This window comes from Rhipicephalus microplus, chromosome 9 (assembly GCF_043290135.1).
Source record: "Rhipicephalus microplus isolate Deutch F79 chromosome 9, USDA_Rmic, whole genome shotgun sequence".
NCBI classification, from domain to species: Eukaryota; Metazoa; Arthropoda; class Arachnida; order Ixodida; family Ixodidae; genus Rhipicephalus; species Rhipicephalus microplus.
The window spans coordinates 20789634-20816779 of NC_134708.1; the positions used below are offsets into that span (position 1 = coordinate 20789634).

Consider the following 27146-nt stretch of genomic DNA (forward strand, 5'->3'; position numbering starts at 1 on the left):
CACATAAGTGAATGTAAGTGCATGACTTCGATAACTTACCACCCCCACCCCCCCCAAAAAAAAACGGAGACAAAAGAAAGAGACGAAGATATCATGAGCACTAACTTCAAACCACGTTCATTTGGAAACACACATGAATATATATGAACTCAAATCGCAGACATCTCACGCCTTCCTCTCTTGCAGATATAGTACTATCCAATATCATACAAAAACAAGAAACGAATAATCAGGAAACAAAGAGGTATTGAGTTTATATCTGCTCTACGCTCACTCACCTCGACATACGCTGGGCACTATGTTTCCTTTTGTCGTCCATGACGATTTAACATTTGCGAAAACTTTGTGTCGTGCGAAAGAGACACGTCGACTTGCCTGCTTACGAACACTGGCAGCGCAAAAGTCCTCCAAAACTCGCTACGACAGTCAACACCGGCATGTAACCTATGCCCCCGGTGATCTAGTGTGGGTGTGGACCCCAATACGCAGACGTGGCTTGAGCCAAAAGCTACTGGCACACTACGCTGGTCCGTTCGTGATACTCCATCGTCTCAGTGAGGTTAACTATAAAATTGAACGTGTCATCACTATAGTGGCCGACGTTCATGCAAGACAGAGGTGACGCATGTTGCCCGCCTGAAGCCGTTTACACGAAGGATACAAGAATGACTCGCCCAGAGGGCTTAGTCTGAGAAGACAGGAGGAAAGATACGAAGTGTCACTACCAGGAAAAACAAGGGAAGCGCGGGTAGAAAAGGAAGACGACGTTGCCTCTACTGGGATCGCGGACTCAGTGTCCATTAAAAACCCCCCTTAAGTTACCTTACCATACGTTACAATATATTCATGTGTGTTTCCAAAGAAACGTGGTTTGAAGTTAGCGCTTATGTTGTCTGCGTCTCTTCCTTTTGTCTCCGTTTTTTTTTTTTTTGGCACTAAGTTATCGAAGGCATGCATCTTTACCAATCCACCCAACTCGCCTCACTCATCAATGTAAGTGCGTCATATTTGCGTGACCTTCATTTGATTGAAGCGAGACATGTATCACGCGTACTTGTATCGAATTTCGTATATGCGTCGTATACAGGTTGTTTAAAAAAAGGTGTCCAATATTATTCAAAAACTTAGGAAAGCAGGTACCCGCGTGCCACTTGCGGCGTTCCCTTTCCTGTGGCATAACGCATATTCAGATGTGTACACACATTAATTACGGCAGTAATTGCAAAAATTAACACAATTGACTTTTTAACCAGCGGAAATTGCCGATATAATCAGACAGGCGTATTGAAGCACATCCCACGAATAGTCCATGGCCACTTCAAAACTTCGTAAAGGCGGCCACTGGTAATCACCGCGGTGCGATGAAATCTGGCTAATTTAGCTGGCGAAGCCGACGCACCAAACATCGCGTCTACCATTGACTTCCATAACTCCCTCAATGACGACGCTGTTTCCCTCGCATTGGGGGAGAAGAATAAACGAGCGTCGATAAGCGGCTACAGAGAAGTGTTCAGATGGACGGTTGATAACGGCTTAAATCGCGCAGCTGGTTTCATACGCATGAGCAAACGCTGGCATGAGCCCGCGATGGTGGCACTTATCCCGTATTCTAGAACCTCCCTTCACTCAACGCTTCGCCTTCTCTTGAGAAAGCCGATAGGAGCGCCATCTTTAGGCATGGAGAGTCTGTCCGCACCTGTTGAATGAGTCATCGAACTGGGTGGTGCCTAGGCCTAGAAACCTCTTAAGATCCTCGCCCCTAAAAGGTTGCGGGGTTGAAAAAGACTAGGACAAGTGGTCAATGAAAGAAGTTCCCGTGTGTTTGGAAAAAAAAGTGGGTAAAGATTTAGAGTATTATACTCTACTTAGGGAGAGCTTAAATTCGTTCCGTGGGCATCTCATTTGTTGAGGCTGCGTGGACAAAAATTACTCCGCGACGGTGCGTGAACATGTGTTAAAAGTGGGTAACGATCCAGAGTTGGTACTCTACGATGGGAGAGCAGAAAGCCATCCTGGGACAAGCAACTTGACGACAAACGCGCAACAGACCTGTGTTTAGAAAAAATGGGTAACGATTTAAAGTACTAGGTACTCTACTATGTGAGGGTTTAAGGCCATCCCGTGGGCCTCACACACTGCAAAGCTTCCAGTAAATGCATAATTTGCTAATGGCCTGTTTAGAGAATTTTATTCTCACAGACAGTGAACATTCATTGCAATCCAGCAGAACATTGCGACAGAACACAACATCCACAGACACACCAAAAGTTGTTACAAAAAGATATGTTCACATATGTAAACGGAACACAACTACACAGGAATTGTTACGAAAACAACGTCTACATATGCACAATACATGGTAAACGAAGAACACACAAATGAAATGTAGAGATCAATATGTCAGATATTTACATAGTATTTACAAGGTATTTGTATGAGTACTAAACAAAGATTAACCTACCAATCCCAGGCAGGCCTGAAAACAAGCCTTACACGTCTCTCACAGACGAACACAAAACGGCAGGACCAGTGGCGGAGGAATTCCTCCCCACCCAGAAAGAAGAGTTCCTCCGACAACACAGATAGTATCTATTTGTACAGTCGCTCCAAAATCGGGAAGAGAGCCCGGCGGCGGTTACGACCTGCTGCAACAGCTTCACAACGGTTACGCCAAAGACAGTAGGCACCAGCAACAATGAAAAGGCAGGCTAAGCGGCCTCGAGAACAACGTCCAGAAGAAACAAAGCGGTTTACTCCGAGGCCACGAAATCCTGCATGCACAGCCTACTCTTTAATAGCCTCGTTTACGTATTGTTAATCGTCAATTTCTCGTTCGATTGCGCTGTCGATTACTATGCTGTTCACTCTCCGATGTGTTGCCAGTGAAGTGTCGTCTGTATGCGCACATGAAATGCGCAGAGTGTGCCTGCGCAATCACTCATGGTGCGTACTGGCGGCCAGTTGACGCGACCCGTCTAGCTTTTATTTCGCGCTGCTGTTTAAGTAATGCTGGTTAACTGTGCAGTAGTGTACAGCATCATCATAATCGGAGCGTGGCTGTTTTATTCTGTGAGACCCGTATTATGTGGTCGCCCCAACGCTTCACTTTTGCTTTCTTTGCGTTCTCCGTGGGTGCATCTGATGATAATAATTGTTCGAGTTTAACGTCCCAAAACCACCTCTGGATTACGAGAGACGCCGTAATCGAAAATAAATTATAAGGTGTTTTACAAATTACGAACAACATTTGTTACCTGTTTATTAGAAAAGAAAATACCTGTGCTGCGTGTTTCAAAGCCAATCAGATCAGCTGAAAACGATGACGTCAATAGGGCAGATCGTGTCGCTTGGTGTGGGGGTGGTTGAAAACGCGTTTGGCCGAGTCGAAGCGATCTGCAGCGATTTCGAGCGAATCGCATCTTTAAAGCTTTGTAATAAATCACACAGTTAACGCGGAGAGCTCAAATCGATCTCTAAATTACCCTTGGGACTTGGTCTACCGGCCCAATGTGTTAGTAAAAAAAATCGCCGAAACCGTTTCAGCGTCCTTTTAACGTGCGCCTAAATCTAAGCACACGGCCTGGGCCTCTATCATTTTCGCCCCCATTGATATGCTGCCGCCGCGGCCCGGATTCAATCCTACGTCCAACGAGTCAGCAGACGAGCACTATACATATAACCACTAACACACTGCGGTGGTTATGGTAACGTAAGCAATGCGCTATTATCAGCTCTGCAAACTTGGTAGCATGCCTCCTTTCATTCGAGCTGAGCTAACCTGCGGAGTTCCTTTCGCCGGCGCCCAGCCAAGGCCCATGCCGATAGTTGTCTTCACAGGCGCGCGCCTTACCGAACGTCTGCGCTTAAGCTTCACGCTACAAATACAGCCACCGTCTTGGAAACGACGCGAGCCACGGTTTCTGCGCGCGACGCGATCAATCAGATAAAGCGTGTTTCCCACGACCATGCCTGAAATCGCTTCGTCATCGCCGCTCCGCGTTGTCAAGCCAGGCGCTCGTGGAAGCGCTGATTCGCTGGGACACAAATGCAGAGTGAGTTTCGGGAGCAGCCACTGATAAACCATGCCACCAGCGGCGCATGCGTAGTCTTGCACTTGGAAATTTCGGGGCTCCTGTTCGAACTCGTCGATGCTCAGTCGGGCCAGGAGCGTTCAAGTGCACGTGTGGATGCGCAAAAGACAGTTTGACCGCTGGTTCTTTGTTCTGTGGTGCGTGTAGTGATGCGAGGACAGACAGAAGGAACGTGAGCGATCAGCGCAAGACGTGCTATTCAAGTTCATTACTAGTTAAGGAAGGGGGGGGGGAGACAATTTTTTACGGTGTCGCTCTCAGTTCCAGCGTTGGTCGCCTTTGGTATTGCCGTCTCGGCCTGCAGATGGTCTCATTGGCTCACCGCTTGGAGCAGGTACGTAGCACATTGTTCAAAATACTTTACTTCGAGGCAGACTTTAGCATTCCAGCTGAAGTGATACAGTAGAACGGCGAAGAGACACTTTAACAGATAACCGCTGCGGCTTCGTTGTGGTTGAAGTTTCGTTAGACTTTGTGACGCTAAGGCCAATGATGGCTCAAGAGTACCAGAGGTTGCAAATACCACATTTGCTCTACTGTGACGTGACCTTGACTAACGCGAGGGTTGACTTTATTGGTAAGAAAAGTCTGAAGAAATGAAACGCGTTACATTCAAAGTAATACGGTACAGTTATTGTGCTTCAATGAGCTGTTGTACGTTTTACGTACAATGAGCTACTGAAGACTACGTGTATAAGTCAGAATGTGTTGAAAGAAAGAAAAACCTCGTCATCAGTGGTTCCGTGACTTCGTTTTGCCACGCTTGCCGGAGCCTTAATTAGTGTGTGCACGACGGTGGCAGCTCCTAACGTATTACGCATGGATGCCTACATTCGTAATAGTGACTTGCGCTATCACAAGAACAGCGCTCGGCTGTCCGCCGCACCTTGGCTGGCCTTTTCCGTGCACTTGTCTTCACCTAGAAGGAAGGAAACAGACATCATGGGTGCATACGTATGCACGACTTGCCTGTGATAAGTGCTGTCGTTGCCAAGCAGTACAGCGTGGGGAGCATGTTGCGTGCGAAATGCCTCCTCTCGCCAGGCGGGGACTCGGCGCTGAAAAAAAAAAAAGTGACAGAAAAGAGAAAGACGATCAGGCCGCAGGATGACGCGTTCGAATGAGCGCGTATGTGTATTTGGCAAATGTACATCGTCGTTCACTTTGGCTCGAAGTACAAAGAGGTCGCACATTTACTGCTTGGGGCTGACGCAGATTGACATGAACAGCCTTGATTGATTGATTGATATGTGGGGTTTAACGTCCCAAAACCACCATATGATTATGAGAGACGCCGTAGTGGAGGGCTCCGGAAATTTCGACCACCTGGGTTTCTTTAACGTGCACCCAAATCTGGGCACACGGGCCTACACCATTTCCGCCTCCATCGGAAATGCAGCCGCCGCAGCCGGGATTCGAACCCGCGGACATGAACAGCCTTGTGGGGATCGCATGCGCCGAAAATTATCATTACCAAAATGTGTCAAAACGAGAACCCTTCATTTCGACGAACGCTATAAGATATTGTTTTCCTCGATGTTTATTTTTTTTTGCTAACGACGAATTGAAAGTATGTATTTGTCGCCATGAAAATGCGAGAAATTCTTCATTTATATTTACTTAACAACGACAACAACAAAAACGTTGTTATTCCTGAAAATTGGGGTGACTTCCTTTCGGCTGGTCGCGTTGACTCACGGGAAATATTGTATTACAATCTCTGTATGTTTTCATCGAATACCAAACGCGTAACGTTGGACTTGGACAACGCACCTAATTGTGTTTAGCTTGTAAACACAAAATATTAAAAAAAAACATTGCTCGTTGGTGTCGTCTCGTCTCTGTCCTCTTCCAGCGCTGGGCCCACTGCATGGCCGACGTGGATAGCAGATGTGTTACAAAATGACCATTCATTTACCTTCCTTGACACAATCTTAAATTTCAATTTTGTCAGTGTGTGACGGTCGACATAGATACAGATTGCTTTGAAAACAGCTTCGGCGACATTCCGTTATGCTGCAAGTCGGTTGCCCTTCTCGTATGGCTATTTCTCGTAACGCCTATTCGTCTTCAATCGCGTTGCAGTCCGTTCGTTTATTCATTCACGTGAGTTGAACCATGCAAAGCTCTATATCGCGCGTGACTAGCAAGGAATTGAAAACAGGAGAATGTTTCTTTTGAAAGGCATATGTCAATTACGTTCTTTCTGTACGAAGCTCGCAGATGATTTATGCGGCATAACTGCGGCCCTTTCAATCCATTCAATCGTTCCCTATACGAATGCCGTGAAGAGGTATACGTCACCTATGACTGATATATAACCGGAAACAACTGTGCATCACTGAGAATTTCAAGGACTGCACGGTATAGTCGTCTGAGTGTTCGACATGACGGCGCCCATTCCAGGGCAAATGCCTCTCACGTGTTTCATTAATCAACGCGCTTCTGTGCTTGCTGCTACTATACGTTGTACCCGTAAACATCTTAATCTCACATGCCCGTCCGACTTTTTGCCTCATCCTCACGTGCTATCCTTCTGTAGGCTTGTAGGTCCGTGTGCTCGGATTTGGGCGCACGTTAAAGAACCCCAGGTTGTCGAAATTTCCGGAGCCCTCCACTACGGCGTCTCTCATAATCATATGGTGTGTTTGGGTTGTTAAACCACACATATCAATCAATAAAATCCTTCTGTAGGCTGAGACAAGCAGATAAACTATAAATGAACAGTCAAAAAAAGGGGACGAACACGGGCTGTACAGAACGGTTTAGCGCCTATGTATACATGGTTCAATGGCACACGAATTAATGGACTCTCTTCTTCACCCGAGCGGCAACGTAAATTTCCAGTTACGAATTACCGACCCTGTAAAAGCCCAGGCGCTACGCATTCAGTGACTCGCCACGGTTTTTTTATTTATTTTTTATTTTGAAGATTACCCACAGCGCCATCTTAGACATTATTGCGGGGGGGGGGGCACAGTGCCTCAGAGAATGAATCCGCAGCCTTGCGGCTAACTAAATGATTGATTGATTTGTGGGGTTTAACGTCCCAAAACCTGCATATGATTATGAGAGACGCCGTAGTGGAGGGCTCCGGAAATTTCGACCACCTGGGGTTCTATAACGTGCACCCAAATCTGAGCACACGGGCCTACAACATTTCCGCATCCATCGGAAATGCAGCCGCCGCAGCCGGGATTCGAACCCGCGACCTGCGGGTCAGCAGCCGAGTACCTTAGCCACTAGACCACCGCGGCGGGGCACGGCTAACTAAATCAGCTGGTAACATATCCATTCGACAATGGCTTGCGGAAAAAAAAAAGAATGCTTAAAAAGATCCGTTCTGGGGTTGTATGGCCGTACTTTAAATTTGTGGCCATGACGAGAGGAATGATAATGCGCTGGTTTTTTAAGTATTCTGAAGGATTAATGCCTGTTTTCTTGTTATAGATTGAATAAAGTAGTTTCAATCTTAGATTACGTCTTCGATCTTGTGAGTATTGCCGATTAAGTTCTCTTTTCATACATTGAGAGCTTTCAGTTCGGTCATATTTTCCCAGAACAAATCTTGCTGTTATCGACTGAATGTGCTCTAGTGCATGGCGGCGGAGTGGGGTCATGCGGCTCTATACCCCAAACATACACGTCACGCAATGCCCTTTTGAGTAGTTCATCAAGCAAATAAAAGGATGCGCTCCGTGTTGATTTCGGATGCTTTTCTGGAGGCAGTGTCTTCCCAATAATCTTGCACGCAATATCGGCTATACGCTGAAGTTCGTCGTGATAGTGTCGACGATTACTTCTGACTTAATTCGACATGTCTCTGGTATATGGATTCCCTATGTATCTGTCTATTAAGGCGAAATCAGCTATAAATTTTTTAATAAACGCGAAAATTGATCGACGGTTCAAGTGGTGCGAAAATCGCGGAATGACGTCACCGCGACGCTGTGGCGTAAGTCTTTCATAAAAGCCACAAGAGGCAACACGCCTTGCAATGACGGCCATTTTGTTTGGGTTAATTTGACCATATAATATAACGGTTATGTATTCACATAAAATAATGATGATGAAAGCATTAGCATTGGCACCATCAGACAAAATAGCACAAAATAGCAAAATAGCACAATAGTATGTAAGTGACATGGCCTGGCGAAGTTAGTTAATAGGAACTCGTAGCAGACGGCAGCATTTTTGCAGCTGCTTCATTTGGGTTAAAGAATGTGCAAGGGAGTGCACAATGTGCAACAAAAAAAAAAAGGTAGCATTTTTTTGTGCTAACGCGCAGAGGTATACCTTATACTGTTTACCGCTTAATAGTAATCGGTTTCTGTTCATCGGATTTAGACCTTCAGATTTCACAGTTGGTCTTTAGCGAAGTGCGTTCTCCTCGACTTCCAAGAAATTCAAATGTGTAATTTGGAAAATATGTCACAAGGGGGGGGGCACTTGCAAGGGGTGTCCGCCCCCCCCCCCCCAGCCTGAAGACACTTGGAGTCAGGACCCCCGCACACCGCTCCCATTAACACCACTGCGTCGACGTCACAGTTGGTCAAATTTTGGGAGACCCACAAGACAAGAGTGGCGATGTGGGGTTGTTGGTGAAACATTTGAAAGAAATTTATGTAGCGCGAGGCGAAAAAACGAACACAGGAAAGAATAGATTGAGAGGACAGAGCGCTCTGTCCTCACAGTCTATTCTTTCCTGTGTTCGTTTTTTCGCCTCGTGCTACATAAATTTCTTTCGAACCCACAAGACAGTTCACAACCACGTTTGGTGCAGGAAACGTTCAGAGCAGCAGCGGTGGAGGAGGTTCATCGATTGAGGGTGAAGAGATGTCCTTCGCCTTCGGGTCGTCGTATACGAAAGCGTAAGAAACCCGGTCAGTTTTCTGTTCGCATACTGCCAATAGTGGATATTGTTAGCTTTGGCTAGCGTTGGATGACTATGTTGGCCAGTGTTGGCCAACGTCGGCCATTGCAGTATATCCACAAATAAATAGGATAAACGCTATTTTCATGCAATATCGATCAGATTGTTATTTACTTATCTATTTGTCGAAACGTAATTATGTCGTTTTCGTCCTATAGGCTTTCAATAGACAGTTATATAGATCCATTGACCTTCCAACTACCCGCTGCAGCGCGCGAATGGCTTGCAGACGCTACGTGCCAAGCCGTTAACTGCATACGTCGAGATGTGGCAGGGCTCTCGAATTAGATCCAATTCAACAATGGCGCGCGGTTCTTGTAACCGACTATCGTTCTCTTCTCCCTCTTTTTATTTGTTCTATACTTTATAAAATGTAACGAGGTAGTGCCGCAAGCCGCATAGACTCACGCACACACACACTCGAAACTGTACGCTGTACACGTAACAACTCACTAGCCTGTTGCTCTTAAATAGTCAAAATCAGTTGGCTTGCAACTGCCGGAAGACACTGAGGTCTTCTTTCGCGCGTTTAGAATCGACTTTAAGACGTCGCCGGCTTGTTTGGCCTGCTTGAGCGTGCTAAGGGTTCCCTTTCAAGGGGGGGGGGGGGGCGATCGCAGCGCCCCTTACCTCACTGAGTCAATGTATGGGGCAGACTCTGCACCCCCTCCTCTCATAGGCGACTATGGAGAAGGGGGGCATATATTTACGCACACATACAAGCCAACGTACCGAGATACGCCAAGTACGGCTGCATACCCCCCCCCCCCCCTTCCGCACACACACACTATTTGAAGAAAAAGAAATTGTGGCCGCAACCCTGACTGCAGAAGACTGGAATGCGGCGGCTGCATTTCCGATGAAGCCGCAGAAGACTGGAAGAAAGGAAATTAACTTTTGGTACTCGGCTGTTGACCCGCAGGTCGCGGGTTCAAATCCCGGCTGCGGCGGCTGCATTTCCGATGGAGGCGGAAATGTTGTAGGCCCGTGTGCTCAGATTTGGGCGCACGTTAAAGAACCCCATGTGGTCGAAATTTCCGGAGCCCTCCACTACGGCGTCTCTCATAATCATATAGTGGTTTTGGAACGTTAAACCCCACATATCAATCAAATCAGAAGACTGGAAGAAAGGAAATTATCTTTTTTTTTTTGTCGTGCTGAATGCCACGGGGTCGCGCATCCGGATCAGTCCCACGTAGGGACTATTTCATTTAATCATATACTGATAATAACAAATCCCTCGTTTGCGACCCCTCGTTTGCTATGCTGCGCTATAATGCGCGTAAGATTATTTGAGATGAACGTGAAATGCCACTAAGTAAACTAAAAAAAAATCTATTAAGAAATGGATGAAAACGATATTGACGAAGGAAAGCAGCCGAGTGTAAGTGATGATGCTAATGCTGATTAAAGAAGTGAGAGACGTTGATCAGAATATAATAACCATATGATGAATCTGAGGAAGGAAAATGTAGAAGATAGCAATGATGATGTACATTCCGACAAAAATCGGAAGCATGGGGCTTAATACGTACCTGGGATTATACGTACTGCATATTGATACAGGTGAAAATATCGGGAGCTTCGATTTAGTTGATCGTTAACTTGTCTTATCTGATAACGTGTACCCGAAATTGCACATTTGAACAGAAAAAAAAGCAAAAGCTTTGCAATTGAAAAGCCGTGCACGATTGTTATTGTCACCTGTCAGCAGCAGCAACGTCACCTGTCAGCAGCGTCGATAGGCTTGTGATCACTCATGTCGATTTGATGTTACACTTCCATAATCGTGTAAGATGTCGGGTAGCGCGGACACAATGCCAGTCAATTAATTTCTGTGGGTGGCTTTGCAAACGCAAGTGGATGTTTGTTTACCATGAATGTAGATGTCAGTGAACACCTTTATACATATACAGTGGAGCGGGCCTATACTCTGTAAGATCGGCACGTGAACGTCACAACCACAAGCGCCGTATCTCTACTTGTATTGCAGTTTTCATAAACTGAATGTTACGAACATAAAAAAAAGGTGCCCACAAAAGGGAAACAATGAAATGCTTTAGATTGATGATTAGTACTATGAAAACCCTGATTTGCCTGATATGTGGGGTTTAACGTCCCAAAACCACCATATGATTACGAGAGACGCCGTATAGTGGAGGGCTCCGGAAATTTCGACCACCTGGGGTTCATTAACGTGCACCCAAACCTGAGCACACGGACCTACAACGTTTCCGCCTTCATCGGAAATGCAACCGCCGCAGCCGGGATTCGAACCCACGACTTGGGGGTCAGCAGCCGAGTAGCTTAGCCACTTGACCACCGCGGTGGGGCCTATGAAAACCATAATGTTGTTAATTTTACCGTAATATTTTGCCGTAATTTTTTCTAAAGCTCCCTCTTATTTCAAATTATTCTTGCATAAAAGTTTAGTACGTCCGAAACTAGAATACGAATGCAGCATATCTGGGACCCCAAATGAGACCGCATTAATCAACCTACTTGAATCTGTTCAGAATCAAGCCGCCTGGTTTATTTTGTTTGATTACTCCCGTTACGCTTCCGTATCTACGATAAAGAATGCACTACAACTGCCTGACCTGTCTTTACGTCAAAATGTCTTCGTCTTTGTCTTATAAAATTCATCATCAAAATGAAGATTTAAAAAACCATCTTTTCCTTCAACCTGAGTATATTTCATCACGCGTGGACCACACAGCCTTAAGGTTGGTGTTTCACCATGCCGTACTGACATACACAGCCACTATTTCATGCCGCAGACCAGCAGAGAATGGTGCACCTTCCCGCCTCCATGGCAACAATTGCTGATGCCAACGTCAAAAGTGCCATTCGAGACATGGTGTTATGTTGATTTGTATTTAAGATCAATGTATTATCGCACATTTGTATATATTCATGTTACGCACTCCTTTCTGTAATTCCCTCGCGCTCTCAAAGTATGTAATAAATAAATAAATAAATAAATAAATAAATAAGTAAATAAATAAGTAAATAAATAAATAAATAAATAAATAAATAAATAAATATGTATATTAACATGATAGAAAATTGAGGCTGATGTCGTATTATTGACTTTCGTGTTAAAATTTTTCTACTTGGCGGCACAGATTTGAAGGTGCCTCTTTCTGTTTTGACGACATTGGCCCAAATAGTGTTTCCTTAAACTTGGGATATCGCTTTCTGGCCTCATCGGAGGTCATCCTACTTCATATTTTGACCAGTTAAGAACTACGTAATCACCAGCATAGTCTACAAAAATCAATCGCGTCATGGCGATGGGTGCGTCGTCAGGCGCGTTTTCTTTCGACGCATTTTCTCGCTCACCCGGTGTTTCGCTTCAGCAAGCCGTGACGTTAATATCGCAATAATTGTTTTACGCCTCGATAGTGCGATATGGTTACGAGGAACGCCGTAGTGGAGGGCTGCGGAAATTTCGACCATGGAGGCGGTACAGCGTTGTCAAGGGGCGGCACAGCGAGCCGTTGCACTTCCCCTCCCCCCCCCTCCCCCCATTTTTTAGCGATGGCATACAGAACGAATGTCTTCAAAAAGAAGATGCACACATTCCCCCTAAAAACTTTCATGCCTCTTCCGATTCATCTTCTTGTGTAACTTGTATTTGTGGCCCATTCCTGTATCTTTAATTACTATTTTTATTTTCGCAGGCATCGTGGTGCATAAATGATTTCTCATTACTACTTATGGGCTAATCACAATGATGCGCATATTTTCGGCAAATGGCTTAATGTCAGCAAAAAAGTTTCCAAAGTTTGTTGCTATTAATAGTATTATACATTCAATTTCGTTCTGCTATATATAGCCGCTTATGTACGTGTGTACACGGGGAACGGCTGGCACTTCGTCAGGCTTTTTTTTTTTGCCTTTAAGCCAATCCCCTAGCCAACTATGTATACGGGTTGTCTGAAATAAATATGATATAATATAAAAAATGACCCCCTCCCCCTCTCTCCCAAAAAATGTTTGTCTACGCTCCTGTATGGAGGGTTCTTTAACGTCTACCTAAATCCTAGCACACGGGCCACTTCCATTTTTCGACCAAATCTAAAATGCGGTTTGCCATTTCTGCAATGTCGATTCTCCAACCATCGGCTCGGCAGTCGAGTGTCGTAAAGAAAGGACCACCGTGACGGGTGGAAGAGAGAGAGAGAGATAGACTTTATTAGGACGGGTGGAAGCGGTGATTTTACTATTGCGGCCGGACCATTTACTTATGCAAGAAAAATTGTTTCTCTCTTTAGTGTTCCATTATAGTGCTTCTCGGTTCTCAGCAACTTTGCCTCGGCCTATCAAGCCGCGTCACGCACTCAGACCGCGTGATGCACAGCATTTGCTGTCGGTGCCGGATGTTTTTTTTGTCTTGAGCTCTACTCCGCTCATCTATCGGTTGCCTGCCTTCGTATTTCGTCACGTCCACTCGAGCTGCGTTCGGGTCACGTAAATATACAATGCGACAGTGCTCGCTGCTCGCACATCCTTGGCCCACTTTTGGTCGGAAAGGGCTGTGGCCGATTCCTCAATTGGAATCGCAGGAGCGCAGGCGCCGACGGAAGCCGTCCCCTCCCTTCTTCCTCCCTTTCCTTCCACTGTCACCGCCGTCACAGATTGGAGCTCAAAGACGCAATAGGCGCGGATCGCGTGCAGCCATGACAAACCCCGGACTTCCTCGACAGGCGCCGTGGTACGTCAACTATAGCAAAATAGACTTTAAGCGGGTGGATTTAACTAGAAGGAGGTTATCTGATTGGTGGCGAAAGTCAAGGCACGAGTGAAAATTAAACTCTTCACTGCAAAGTACGAATCCTCAAACTCACTTTTTAAGGAAAAAAAATAAATCTAGTTTTTGGTTCATTAAGTATTACGGCTTGGTGGCGCTAGCCACCGCCCGATCTAAAGGGTACAGCCATATCCATCCATCCATCCATCCATCCATCCATCCATCCATCCATCCGTCCGTCCGTCCGTCCGTCCGTCCGTCCGTCCGTCCGTCCGTCCGTCCGTCCGTCCGTCCGTCCGTCCGTCCGTCCATTCATCCAGCACGAACGTAGGCAGGAGCATGGTGTAAGATACTTTTCTTATCTTACACTGCGGCCGGGAGTCCAGGTGGGGAGGAATTCAACCCTTTACATCCTCCCGCCCCCCACTCCCTTTCCCAAGTTATACCCATAAAAACATTTAAAAAGGCTAAAAGAAAAAGCGCCTGGACCCAGACGAACGTTTCGGCAACTAAGAAGCTTCCTTTCCCGAGAAATCCTTGTCGATTACACCCTGCGTAGCTTCACGCTACAAGCGGCTGGTCGCCGGTTTACACTTGGTCACGCAAAAGCTTATAGTGTAGCTCCCTCTATCCACTACCCCCGAAAAGAATTCCCGGCTATACGCCGCTTGCTGGCTGTGGGAAAACCACGCTTCGGAGTTTAAAGGCACCAAATGAAGGAGACGCAAACGCCAGCATCCATGGTAAAAGAGCGTGTTCTCTTTCGGCTGGTCTCTTCCTCTTCCTCGTCGTTCTCCGTCTCTTGGTGCGCGCGCTATTCGCGCGGGAGGTTCAAACAATTTCCAACATCCTCCGCGCCCGAAAGTTCAATCGCCCAGCTCCAACGGGCATAAAAGTTGTACTGGCCTCGTAACTTCCGTACCTCCTGCCAAGACAATCTTGCAGGCTCTAACGTGATTATCACTTGATAAGTACACGTCAGTAACTCTACCAACTTTCCAAAAAGTTATGGGCACCTTGTCTTCCTTAATGACGACTACATCGTTAACCTTAAGCTGGTTGCAAGGCTGTACTCGCCTAATGTGTGCACTCCTCAAGCACAAGAGGTAGTCTTTATACCAACGCTTCCAAAAATCAGCCACTATTTGCTGCCTGTACTTCCAATGCTTTAAAGTATCGGAGCGAGTTCCCGACGTTTCAGCAGTATTAGCACTAGGCAGTGTAGTAGACTTCCTACCGGTTAGAAAGTGCGAAGGTGTAAGTACAGCTGGATCGGTAGCGTCAGCGGAGAGGTACGTTAATGGCCTAGAATTCACTACATTTTCTACTTCGGCAAGAATGGTCACAAGCTGCTCGAAATCAAAGCAACCTTTCCTTAGAATTTTCCGTAGGCAGCTTTTAACAGTGCGAATCATCCTCTCCCAAAATCCACCCCACCAAGGACTACGTTCTGCAATGAATTTCCAGGTAATGTGGTTATTAGAGCAAAAGTCCTGTACTTGGAAGTCTCTCAAAGCTCTGTACATCACTTTTAAGTCGCGACTGGCAGCATGAAAAGCTAGAGCATTGTCGGAATAAATAACACTAGGCAAGCCGCGTCGCGACACAAACCGACGGAAAGCCATTAAAAATGACCCCGCCGTCATATCGGAGCACAACTCCAAATGGATCGCCCGAACGACGGCACACGTAAAAATAACGATATAGGCCTTCACGGGACTGGTTCCTTTCACAAAAACGGGACCAGCAAAGTCAACACCCACAACTTGAAAAGGGTGTGATCTCTTAACCCTGTCGGTCGGCAGTGGTGCGGTAGGGGCTGTTGCAGGTTGGAGCTTGAATCTAGCACACACTTTGCACCTAGAGAGCACTTTTTTCACACACTGGCGGCCCTTAATCACCCAAAAACACTCGCGTAGCTCTGAAAGGGTATCGTTTACACCACTGTGCAGCAGGCGCCGGTGCGTGCGGTCGATGATGAGGTATGTGCAGCGGTGGTCAGCTGGTAGTAGAATCGGGCACCTCACGTATTCTGATGTTTTTACGTTGTCAAGCCGGGTCTTGATTCTTAAAATCCCATCATTGTCCAGGAATGGATGCAGATTACGAATTCGGGATGCCTTAGCTAATGGTTGGTTTTTTAACAATGAGGCGAGTTCTATACTAAAGGCTTCCGCTTGTGCATTCTTCATCCATGTAAACTCGCCTTCTTTTATCTCAGGGGCAGTGAGTGGGCCCATCAGACGACGACTGGTGTGCACTCGACAATTGTGAATAAATCTTCGAATCCAAGCTGTGATTCTAACAACTCGTATCCAGCTGCTGTACTTGTCGAGCTCGAAAAGTGGCTCTGCTTGCGAGCATTGACAAGCCAAAACTGTTGTGTCTTCGTCGTTTGATCTACATAGTTCATCCGTTGACTCATGAGGACCAGCTTCACTTGCCGGCCACGTTTCTTGGGTACCAGATAGCCAGTCAGGCCCATGCCACCATAAATCGCTAGTACAAAGGTGATGCGCTGATATCCCTCTTGTAACTAAGTCGGCTGGGTTTGTCTTTCCAGAGCAATGTCTCCAGCGACTCGGGTCTGTGAGCCCTTGGATCTCAATTACCCTGTTACAAACGAAGGGCTTCCACTTGGTGGCTGTAGACTTGATCCAACTCAAGCAAACTTGGGAGTCGGTCCAGCAGAAGTATTCTATATTTGTGTGTGGCAAAGTATCCACAAGTAGCTTAAGAAGTCGAGCTCCAAGAACCGCAGCGACGAGTTCCAGGCGTGGTAAAGTGAGACCCTTGATTGGAGCGACCCGAGACTTAGCGAGCAGCTGCTGGAGTCGAACCGCTCCGGTACTGTCTTCCACTCGTATGTATGCCACTACTCCGTAGGCACACGGGCTAGCGTCCGTGAATATATGCAGCTGGTGAGTGCTTTTATCAGGGCTGCTGTTGTCTAGTTGATACCTCTTGGTTCTAAAGTCTTTGAGGTCTTGAAGTTCGACAGTCCACTTGTCCCACTCGATCTTCAATGTCTCGGGGAGAACGCTTTCCCAATCGAGTCCTTGCATCCATATCTTCTGAAAAAGTATTTTAACTCGAATGGTGAACGGTGCTAGCAGTCCCAAGGGGTCGAAAATTCGTGATGAAGCCTGAAGCACAGTTCGCTTGGTACAAAGTCCCGCTTTTAAGACTTTCGTCACAGAGTCAATTTTCACCGAAATGGTGTCGTCGGTGTAGTTCCAGGATAGCCCAAGAACCTTAGATTGTGTGACCTGCTCAGCTGACGTCTCTCCTGCTTGCTTGAGCTTCTCTCTTAACAGGTCGCAGTTTGTTGACCACTTCTGCATTTTCATTCCGGCCAGCTCCATTATGGCCTTCGTCTCTTCGTAGAGTTGTAGCGCTTCTTTTGTCGTTGAAGCTCCGAAAACTAGGTCATCGACGTAGAAGCTTGCCTTCAGTTTTGCGGCCGTTACTTGGTAAATTTGTTCAACGTGATCGAAATGGTATTTCAACGTTGCAGATAATAGGAAAGGGCTTGCGGAGGTGCCGAATGGAACTCTGGTCATTCGCATTTCTTGTATTTTTGGCAGTGGTCTGCCTGACATTGGTAGCCCTTCAAACCACAAGAAACGAAGAGCATCTCTGTCTTCTTCTCGAATGCTGATTTGTAGAAACGCCTTCTGCACGTCTGCTGTAATTCCGATGGCGAAAAGGCGAAACCGGATCAAAACCTTGAAAAGGTCAGCATTCAGATTAGGACCTTTTTCGAGTTGTTCGTTGAGAGAACAAGCTCCTGATGCATGCGATGATGCGTCGAAGACTACGCGAAGTCTCGTCGTCGTAGATGTTTCGCGGATTACCTCTCGATGCGGCATGTAGTATAGGTGCTGTGTACAATAAGGGGCATCTTCAACTTTTTCAGCATGACCGTCCACCTCATACTGCCTGATAGCCTTATCGTAGGCTCTCATGGCTTCGTCGTTTGGTGACAGCCGCTTGACGAGTCCATGGAGCCTCGAAAGGGCTACTTTGCGATTGTCGGCCATGTCGACGAGAGGTGATTTCCATGGCAACGCAACTTCATAGCGTCCTTTCCGAAGCCTGGTAGTGTTGTTGAATTCTTCCAAAATATCTGCGTTGCACTGAGACGTCGGCGTGTCGGCAATTCCGATAGCATCGAGGTCCCAAAATCTTTGTAATGGGAAGGCGATCTGGTCGTCTTCGTGGGAACCTGTTCGAAGAACACATACTTGGGTGTTTGCTTTGTTACTCGTGCTTCCACCACCAGATAAGGGGCCTTGGAGAGTCCAGCCCATCTTTGTGTTAATGGCGAGTAAGGCAGGGTTTTCTTCATCCCACCTCACTTCACTCGTGTTGGGCATCAACTTCCAAAGCTGGTCCGATCCAATGAGGACACTCACACCTGGCTCACAATCTACACTCGGGTAAACGACTGCGTCAGCCAGATGTTTCCCCTCCGCTGCGATGGCTTGAAGAAGACGACTCTGCCTTGGTGCTTCAATCATCTCCTCGCAAATAAAGGGCACCACTATGGCCTCAATGTCAATGGTTAGGTCGTCGTGCTGACTGCGGAGCGTGATCTTGACCATTTTGAATCGTCGGGTTGGGTCGCTCGCTCTACCAAACGCACTGATGGCGAGTTCGGTCTCGGCAACAGCAGGTAGACTTAGCTTGGAAGCGACGCTCTCAGTGACGAACGTTCGCTGGCTTCCGTTGTCGAGAACACCGCGTATATAGCAACAATGAGATGAAGTCGTTACCCAAGCTCGAAAAGTCTGGAGAAGAACATCATTGATGAGTCGGGGAACTGAAGCTCTCTGAGTGGAAACTTGCACCGTAGCATTCGGTTTCTTCTGAGCATTAGTCACTGATGGTGTTTCAGAACTACTAGCATTGCACATCGAGGAGGCGTGTCTGCGCTTGCATGCTTGGCAGTGCACTCTCCGCCGGCAATTGCGGACCAGATGTCCTTTTGACGTGCACCGGAAGCATCGACCGTCTGTTACAAGTTTGTTGCGCTTCTCGGCCAGAGTCATGTCACTCGTGCAGTCCTCTGTCTTGTGATCGGTAGCAGCGCAGAAAAAACAGGACGAGGGGGAAGATAGTGTCTTGTTTTGAAGAACGGATGCTGTAGGAGTCGCGGACTGCTTCTTGAATGATCTATTTAATACAGGTACGCTGTTGTTCGATGTCGTTGGCAAATTGTTCACTAAAGAACTCTTTTCTCGACATTCAACTTCGATGCGGAGAAATTTCATCAGCTGCTCAAGTTCCTGATCAGATGAAGCCTGGCTCGTTTCCGTCGTGTTCTCCATACTTTCTTTTTTGAAGTATTCTACGACAATGTCAGCTGGTATGACTTTGAGCAGAACTTCATTCAGCATAGCCGCGTAGGATGACTCCGTGATTCCAAGACTACGCAGCCCCCTCCTGTTTAGTTGAACTGTGTCGAAAAGCTTGCGCAGAGCAGTGACATCACTCGCTAATTTCACTGGTTTGAGCGTGCGCAAATTTCCTAAGTACTTCTGCTCAATGACTTTCTTGTTTCCAAACCGACGTTTCAAAATTTCCAGCGCGTCATCGTAACAAGAATCTGTCACCTGAATACCGGCGACGGCCTGAGCTGCAGGTCCATCTAGAAGTGAGGCCAAGTAGTGAAACCGGTCTGTGTTGGACAGCCTTGGGTTCTCGTGCACGGAGTGCAGGAACATATCCCAAAAGGGTTGCCACTTGATCACGTTTCCATCGAAACGAAGAAGCTCCAGCTTGGGAAGTCGTGCGCCGAACTCACGTTGTGGAAGTCGTTCATGCTCGCTCGGTGCACCCTCACAGGTCCTTGCGCCCATGGCTGGAGTTGTAGACGACGCCGGCGTAGCAGAAGTCTTCAGAACTTCAATGTGGTGCTCGAGCAACGCCAGAGTACTGTTAGCGGCGTCATCGTATTGCATGACCACCTCATAGTCGTCTGCCGCCAGGTCGTCAGTGATCAGGGTTTCAACCTCGTTGTTCAAGGCTTTAAGTTCCACGTTGCTGGCGCGTAGGCGGCCGTGCAGCATTCGAAGTCCAGAAAGCTCGAACTCATTGGACTGGAGCACCTGGTTGACCTCGTTGATGATTCTCGTGTTCATCGATCGCCGCGAGGCCCGCTTGCTCTTCGCTCGCTCCATGTCGGTCTAGCTCGCAGCGCAGCTCACCCACACCAGGAATGAAAGGCTCGGGTCGTTGTAGGCTTGATTCCCGGGTCGTCGGCACCAAAATCGATGTGGGAAAACCACGCTTCGGAGTTTAAAGGCACCAAATGAAGGAGACGCAAACGCCAGCATCCATGGTAAAAGAGCGTGTTCTCTTTCGGCTGGTCTCTTCCTCTTCCTCGTCGTTCTCCGTCTCTTGGTGCGCGCGCTATTCGCGCGGGAGGTTCAAACAATTTCCAACACTGGCAGCGTATAAAAGTGCCGTGATCTCGTGTGCGTGTTTAACAAAAACTTTGCCCATTCCTTCTGGTGTGCCGCAAGGGTCGGTTTTAGGCCCAATTTTGTTTCTGCTGTACATTAATGACATTGCAAGTGGTGTATATCCCAACATTGAAGTGCGATTGTTTGCCGACGATTGTCTTTTGTTTACACGCGTCAAGACTGTCTCTGACCAAACTTGTTCAAATGATGCCTTAAACATTATTCACAATTGGTGTGCAAAATGGGATATGGAAATCAACCCTAAGAAGTCTGCCTGCATGACAGTCTCAAACAAGAAAACGCCTTTAATGTTTGACTATACAGTGAATACTAACCAAATCAAAAGATCCACCCAAATTAAATATCTTGGTATGACAATTACAGATACACTAAATTGGAATGCACATATTGACAATATCTGCGGATCAGCGCAGCGGAAACTTGGACTACTGAGAAGTAAATTAAGAGGTGCTCCTCCTGAGGTTAAACTTCAGGCGTACAAAACTATTGTTCGGCCTACCTTAGAATACGCTAGTATGATCTGGGACCCGCATCACCAATATCAAATAGATAAACTGGAGCGTGTTCAGAGGCTAGCAGCGCGATTCATTTTCTCCGTTTATGAGAGGAGGCAGTCAATAACAACCCTGCTCACTGAGGTTAAACTTCCTCAACTTGCCATTCGCCGAAAAATCACTTGACTAAAGTTTTTATATCAGCTTTACAACAATAAGCTCAATTTAAGCCCTTCTCTCTATTTGCGTCCCCCAGGAGGAGTCTCATCAAGAACCAATCACCCACACGTAATTATGCCCTACACACCGAGAATTGACACATTTAAAAACACTTTTCTTGTGAGAACGATTGTCGACTGGAACTGTCTTGCCGCCGATTTCTTTGAATGTAGACACAGTTGAATCTTTTGTTGGTAAATTAGAATTGTCATTGTATGATGTAGTTCCCACTCTGTAACAGCCCGACAGGGCTTACAGTATTGTGAATAAATAAAAAAAAACTCGCGTGCTTGCCTCCACAGTGACACGTGCAGGGCGACGTTATATGATGGGTTTCAGATCAAGTGACGGTACGAAAGCAGGGGAGATTGGTTGGAGGGCTCGTTTCTTTGTGAGATAGAATCAAACGAAGCATATTAGTGTGAGACAGAACCGTCAAACGGTGTGAACAAGCAGCGTGAACACAACAGTAGTGCGAGACAGAACCAAATGAGACCGAATAAGGACGGACAGTATTAGTTGTTTTAACGAGGGAGAAAAAAACTGGAGAAACAGAGAAAAGGCGAGGATAATAACCAGTATAGAGATAACCGGTATGACGCCCTACGCTGGCGAAGGGGATCGGGTAGTTCAAACGTCAGAAGTAGTGAGAAAGATTTAAGGTCGCGGGTTCGATGTTTGCTGCGGCGGTCGCATTTCAATGGAGCCGAAACGCTATAGAGGTCGGTGTACAGTGCGTCTCCACCACGGCGTCTCTCATTATCATATCGTAATTTTGGGATGTAAAACGTAAGATTTGATGATTGGTTTTAATTATTAGGTAAATAGAAAGGAGGCAAAAGGGTGAGCATCCAGACACAATGTCACACTTTTCGCAGTCCTAATATCACTCTCGGTTTACAGCCGCTCGTGAAAGTCTGTCGTCTTAAAAAAAATTGAGGAATGCCTCTGTCGTGTGCTTTTTTTAATGTTGCGTATAGGCAATGTTACGCAAATTGAGAGCAATTATTGAGGGGAATTATGTCGTTAATTGAGAGAAAGCAACGCTTGCGTTTGGAGAGATTCGAAGCCACAACTTTTCAAAGATGGGGATCCCGCCGCATGTTCGAGAACACTTAGGCCTGGTTTGTTCTTTGTCATTCACGGCTGATCGAATTATTGGTGACTGATCGAATGATTGATGGGACTGGAGAATAATTGGTGGCTGATCAAATGGCTGACATGACTTTAGAATGCACGGTGACTCAGGGTATATTCTTGCATTGTGTTCACGCAGTCGATCAATTCATCACGGGCGCTCAATCAAACATAGCTGCTCGAGACTTTGAATTGTGACTTCATAAGGAAATAAAATATAAAAACAGCAGCTTAATATAGTCTAGGAAGGCATGACAACACGCTACTGATTTCCGATTGTGTGCTATTGAGTAAATATTGACGAGGCGAGCATCGGGTTGTCACCTTCACGATAAAGCCGCACAAAATAAGTATATTCACCAGCATTCCCACCCTTCTCAATTTGTTCTGTCATTTCATTCATTTCATCCTAGCTTATATTGTCCTGCTTTTTTTTACATTCTCAAACCATGAGCTAACTAGCCAAACGAACGAAACGTTTTACTGAGTCATATAGCCGTATGAAGTCAACAAATAGCAAAGTCAACGGGTAGTGCACAGGGCGTAAGTTCTCGCGTTTGGTTGGAATTTAATGGTTTACAAGCCACACAACCGTTGCACGTCTTTCACTGGACATACCAGTACACGACGGGTTAACATTAGGCGGCTGCCAAGTTCGTTTTCCGGTCGAGTTAATTTAAACTTACCTTGCAGATTATGGCCGCAGTTGCGGAATTTCAAGTCGTCTTTGCTTCCGCGTCGAAGAGTTCGGTAAATCGGCCCAGCTCACGTGAAAACAAATCCAAAACTGCACGACTTAATCAATCATGTCCACGGTTCGCGCCACACGCTGTCGGAGATGCCGGCCTCGTCGCTCGTCTGACGAAATAAATTGTTATAACTATTTTACCGAGCCCTGTATAAACTACTCGTAACTATTCTCGTCGCCATCGTCTTGTTGGGGTCGCCCAGTTCTGTCGACAGACCGGAAGCGAGTTCATCCCGCGACTGCCGCGCTCTATGGCATGGCACTTCAGTGGCGTGCAACTCTCGTGTGCCGAGGTCTTAGCCTCCTCTTTCTGTACGTCTTTATTATTTACATTTTCGTACGTCTTCGAGACGAGGCGAGAACGAAGGGGGGGGGGGGGAAGGCATTTTTCCTCGGCCTTATTTGCGCATCGCCGCAGTCTCTCCTGCGCTCTCTCGCACAAACGTCATCCATCGTTTCGCCGAGGGTGAGAATCGTAGTCGGCGGCTTTGACTTCTGGGGACGATTGGGGTTTGAAAGATTGGTTTAGAAGCTATCAGCACGTTTGTGCAAAATTATTTGCAATGAACAGAAGTATGAGCCCTCAAGCGTTTGCCCAGGATAACTCGAAGGTAAAAACCACGATAGAAAAAAAAAACAGGCATTGCATTATTCTCACCCGCCCGTCTTCGAAAGCTTTCTGCACCTAACGTGGTTGGCAACTACACGCGGAATATTCCTTGTCTCGAAGCGTCGATTAGAACAATTGTGGTGTGCAGGATAGAACAGTTGCGGTGTGCAGGATGGAACAGGTCCGGCAGCAAGTACACCAAACCGACAATTAGAGACTTACTGTGCCGGATCCGGATTTCCCGTTTGATCGCCCGTTACAAAGGGCAGGGCAACAATATCATCATCATCATCGTCATCATCGTCATCCTCATCATCATCATCGCAAGATTTCGGCATCTCGCCTGATTTCGCACTGTATCCGCGATTAACCCACCTTTCACCAATCGAAAGTGTCACGCCACAACCGTGTTCGTGTGTCGCCGCCCTATGGTACGTCATAGTGACGCCATGATGCCGTCACAAGTTTTCGGGACCCACGATGCTTCATTGTGCCGTAGCTTTGCGATACTAACCTTTCGCTTCCCTCGTGTTTCCGCCTTCGGCGGTTAATTTTTGCGTTTAATGCAGCATTTGAGGCTTCGATTAATAAGTTATTGAACGAATCAATGGATAAATTAATTAGAAATAACCGGGTCTGTAGTGCATTCACCTATGGCGTCCCGAAGGTGGAACACACCTTTCTCTTTCCGGTCGGTTTGTAAGAAAGCAGGGAACATGACGAAACTGTATCGTGTGGCGTTCGGTCGCTCGACGTGACACACACACACACACACACACACACACACACACACACACACACACACACACACACACACACACACACACACACACACACACACACACACACACACACACACACACACACACACACACACACACACACATACACATACACATACACATACACATACACATACATACATACGCGCGCGCACACACACGCGCGCACATACACATACATACATACATACATACATACGTACATACATACATACATACGTACATACATACATACATACGTACATACATACATACATACGTACATACATACATACGTACATACATACATACGTACGTACATACGTACATACGTACATACATACATACGTACGTACATACATACATACGTACATACATACATACGTACGTACATACGTACATACATACATACGTACATACATACGTACATACGTACATACATACATACGTACATACGTACATACGTACATACATACGTACATACATACATACATAAGATATATATATATAAAGCACGGGAGCTGCTGGAACGTTTCGATGATCAATGTAGAAACAGGAAGGAGAAGACGGCGAAGAATTATAAGAGAAAGAACACCTATCATCATGCATGATCCGCCCGACTCATGGCTGATCCCCCAGAGTGGGTAGGTGCCAATTATACAAGGATCATCATCATTATCATCATAGCATCATCATATTGTTCACGTTCAAATAATCACAAAATAAACGGTTCTAACTGTCGTGGCTCCCTGGTCTGTTCATTCACAGCGTGGTGCCGTCACCAACCTCCCCTCGTCGACAAAACCGGCACGCCAGAGCCCCAGCTGAAGAGATCGAGGAAGCAGACGTGACACCGGGAGTTGCAGCCGTGGAGCCGAGGGCTACCGACAAGAAAGAGGTCATCGTTACATCGTGAATTTAAGCCTGCATCTTGTTCACCATGAATTGGAACGTCGTTTCGCAGAATAGGCAAACGCTAAGGACACAAATAACGAATCTCGTCACAGAGACGGAAAAAAAAGATGAATGATGGAGAAGGCGTAAACTCTCTAAGCGTAAACCTTAGCCAAATATACGGCATCACGGAGACTTGGCAAATGTGCAGATGGAGTCGTTTATAACAGAGGAAACAACAGTAGATGAATTCGCGAGAGTAGTAGAATGTGCTATGAAGATTATTACGGCCACTTCAAGAATAGAGTCCTACATCGAGAAGTGTAGAGTCACAGTGCATGACGGACAGCCGTCGAAGAAAAAAAACAAGAACTGAACCGACAGTGCCAGGAAATTGGACTACTGTTTGCTATGTGAAATTGCCGAAAACAGACACGTTCAGGTTTGACGGGAACACGTTGACGTGGCAAAGATTTTGGACGCAGTTTGAAAGCGCGATACATCTTCGACAGAACTTACCAGAAAGTCAAAAGTTTCACTACCTAATATCTGTTCTTAACGGAAAGGCAGAAGCTTTTATTGAAGGACTACAATACTCCGATGAAAATTACCAGAGAGCTGTTAAGCTGCTGAAAGAGGAGTTTGGCGATTAAGAACATTTAAAAGAAATTCACGTGAATGCATTGATCAAGTTCGAACCAGTTAGGAATCCAAAAGATGTCAAATGTTTACGCGAACTATGCCATACAAGTGCACACGAACGCACTGGAAGCGCTCGGAGTTACATTGAGTTCGTACGCTACGACGCTTACGCCGATCTTAAAGCGTTGCAAAGCGCAAGAATTGTTCATCGAATACCAATTTTACGAGAAGAGAAGGCAAAGTATGCAAGAGAGAGCATGAACTTTGGAAGGAGAAAGCAACATTGGTTCTAGTGAAGATACACTAAAAGTACTGATAGCATTTTTGCAAGGACAAGTGAGGTGCAGAGAGTCGCTAGAAAGTTTCGAAGACGGGGAAGGCAGACCTCGGAAAAAATGGACTAACCGATCCAACTTAACAAGCAACACTTCTGCATTTCAGAGCTTCGTCACAAAAACATGCTGCTTATGTGATCTAACCAATCGCAGCACTGAAGACTGTAGGAGATCACTAAAATACGATGACAAAATGGGAAAAAGCTTACAGAAGAAAGTAGGTGCTTTAGGTACACGAGACCAAATCAAAGCGCTAGAGTTTATAAAGCCACCGGTAGTTTGTAAACGTTCCAGAGCAAGACACGCAACTTCCATGTGCAGGACAAAGGGCAGTGAAGGCAGTAAGCATAATAACAAATGTGCGGAACGAAACAACGATATGTCTCTTAACATATCGTGCAACCTGCTAGCATTTATAAACTGCAAGAAGAACGCCACCGTGTTCTATTGCAGACGGCCGTAGCATGGGCAAAAGGGTAAGGTAAAGGAGAGTACGCAAGAATTTTATTCCAGAGCGGAAGCCAAAGAGCCTTCATACAAACAAGTCTGTCACGAAGAATTGGTTGCAAGATACTCCGCAAAGAAAAACTCACAGTTGGATCATTTGGAGGAAAAGAAAGTGAAAGTGTTATAAACGTTGTCCAAGTCGCACTGAAGGAAACTCCAGATGGGGAATCACTGGTAATGGAGGCTATTGAAGTAGAGATGATATCAAGGACGAGACTGTCTAGCCCAAAGGACAACTCCAAGTCCTATATGAAGAAAATGGGGATGAAAATCGCTGATGAAAACCATGAAAAACGTACAACGCAGGAAACAAGCTTCTGATTTATACAGGGAGGCAATAATAGGACGTGTAAAAAGGTTAAATGAACACACGATGCTAGTAGAAAGCATTCTAGGTGGGATTGTACATGGACCATGTGGTGTAGAATCATACGCCAGAGAAGCAAAATCATACGTCAGAGAGGTAATGGATTCCATCCAAAAATTTTGGGAGCTCGGAAACACTGGAATAACGGAAACGAAGAACAG

At 46.3% G+C, this 27146-nt stretch overlaps 1 protein-coding gene across 1 annotated transcript in view; it reads right to left on the reverse strand.

The window, feature by feature from the left end:
• LOC119164912 (uncharacterized) overlaps positions 1–22947 on the reverse strand; it is an 86483-nt gene extending 63536 nt beyond the window's left edge. The window contains exons 1-2 of the mRNA XM_075873282.1: positions 22808–22947; positions 5061–5149 (exon numbers count right to left, since the gene is read on the reverse strand). Of these exons, the coding sequence (XP_075729397.1) occupies positions 5061–5106 (46 nt within the window). The 5' untranslated portion in view covers positions 5107–5149; positions 22808–22947. The remainder of the gene's footprint in view (positions 1–5060; positions 5150–22807) is intronic.
• Positions 22948–27146: the final 4199 nt, after the last annotated feature.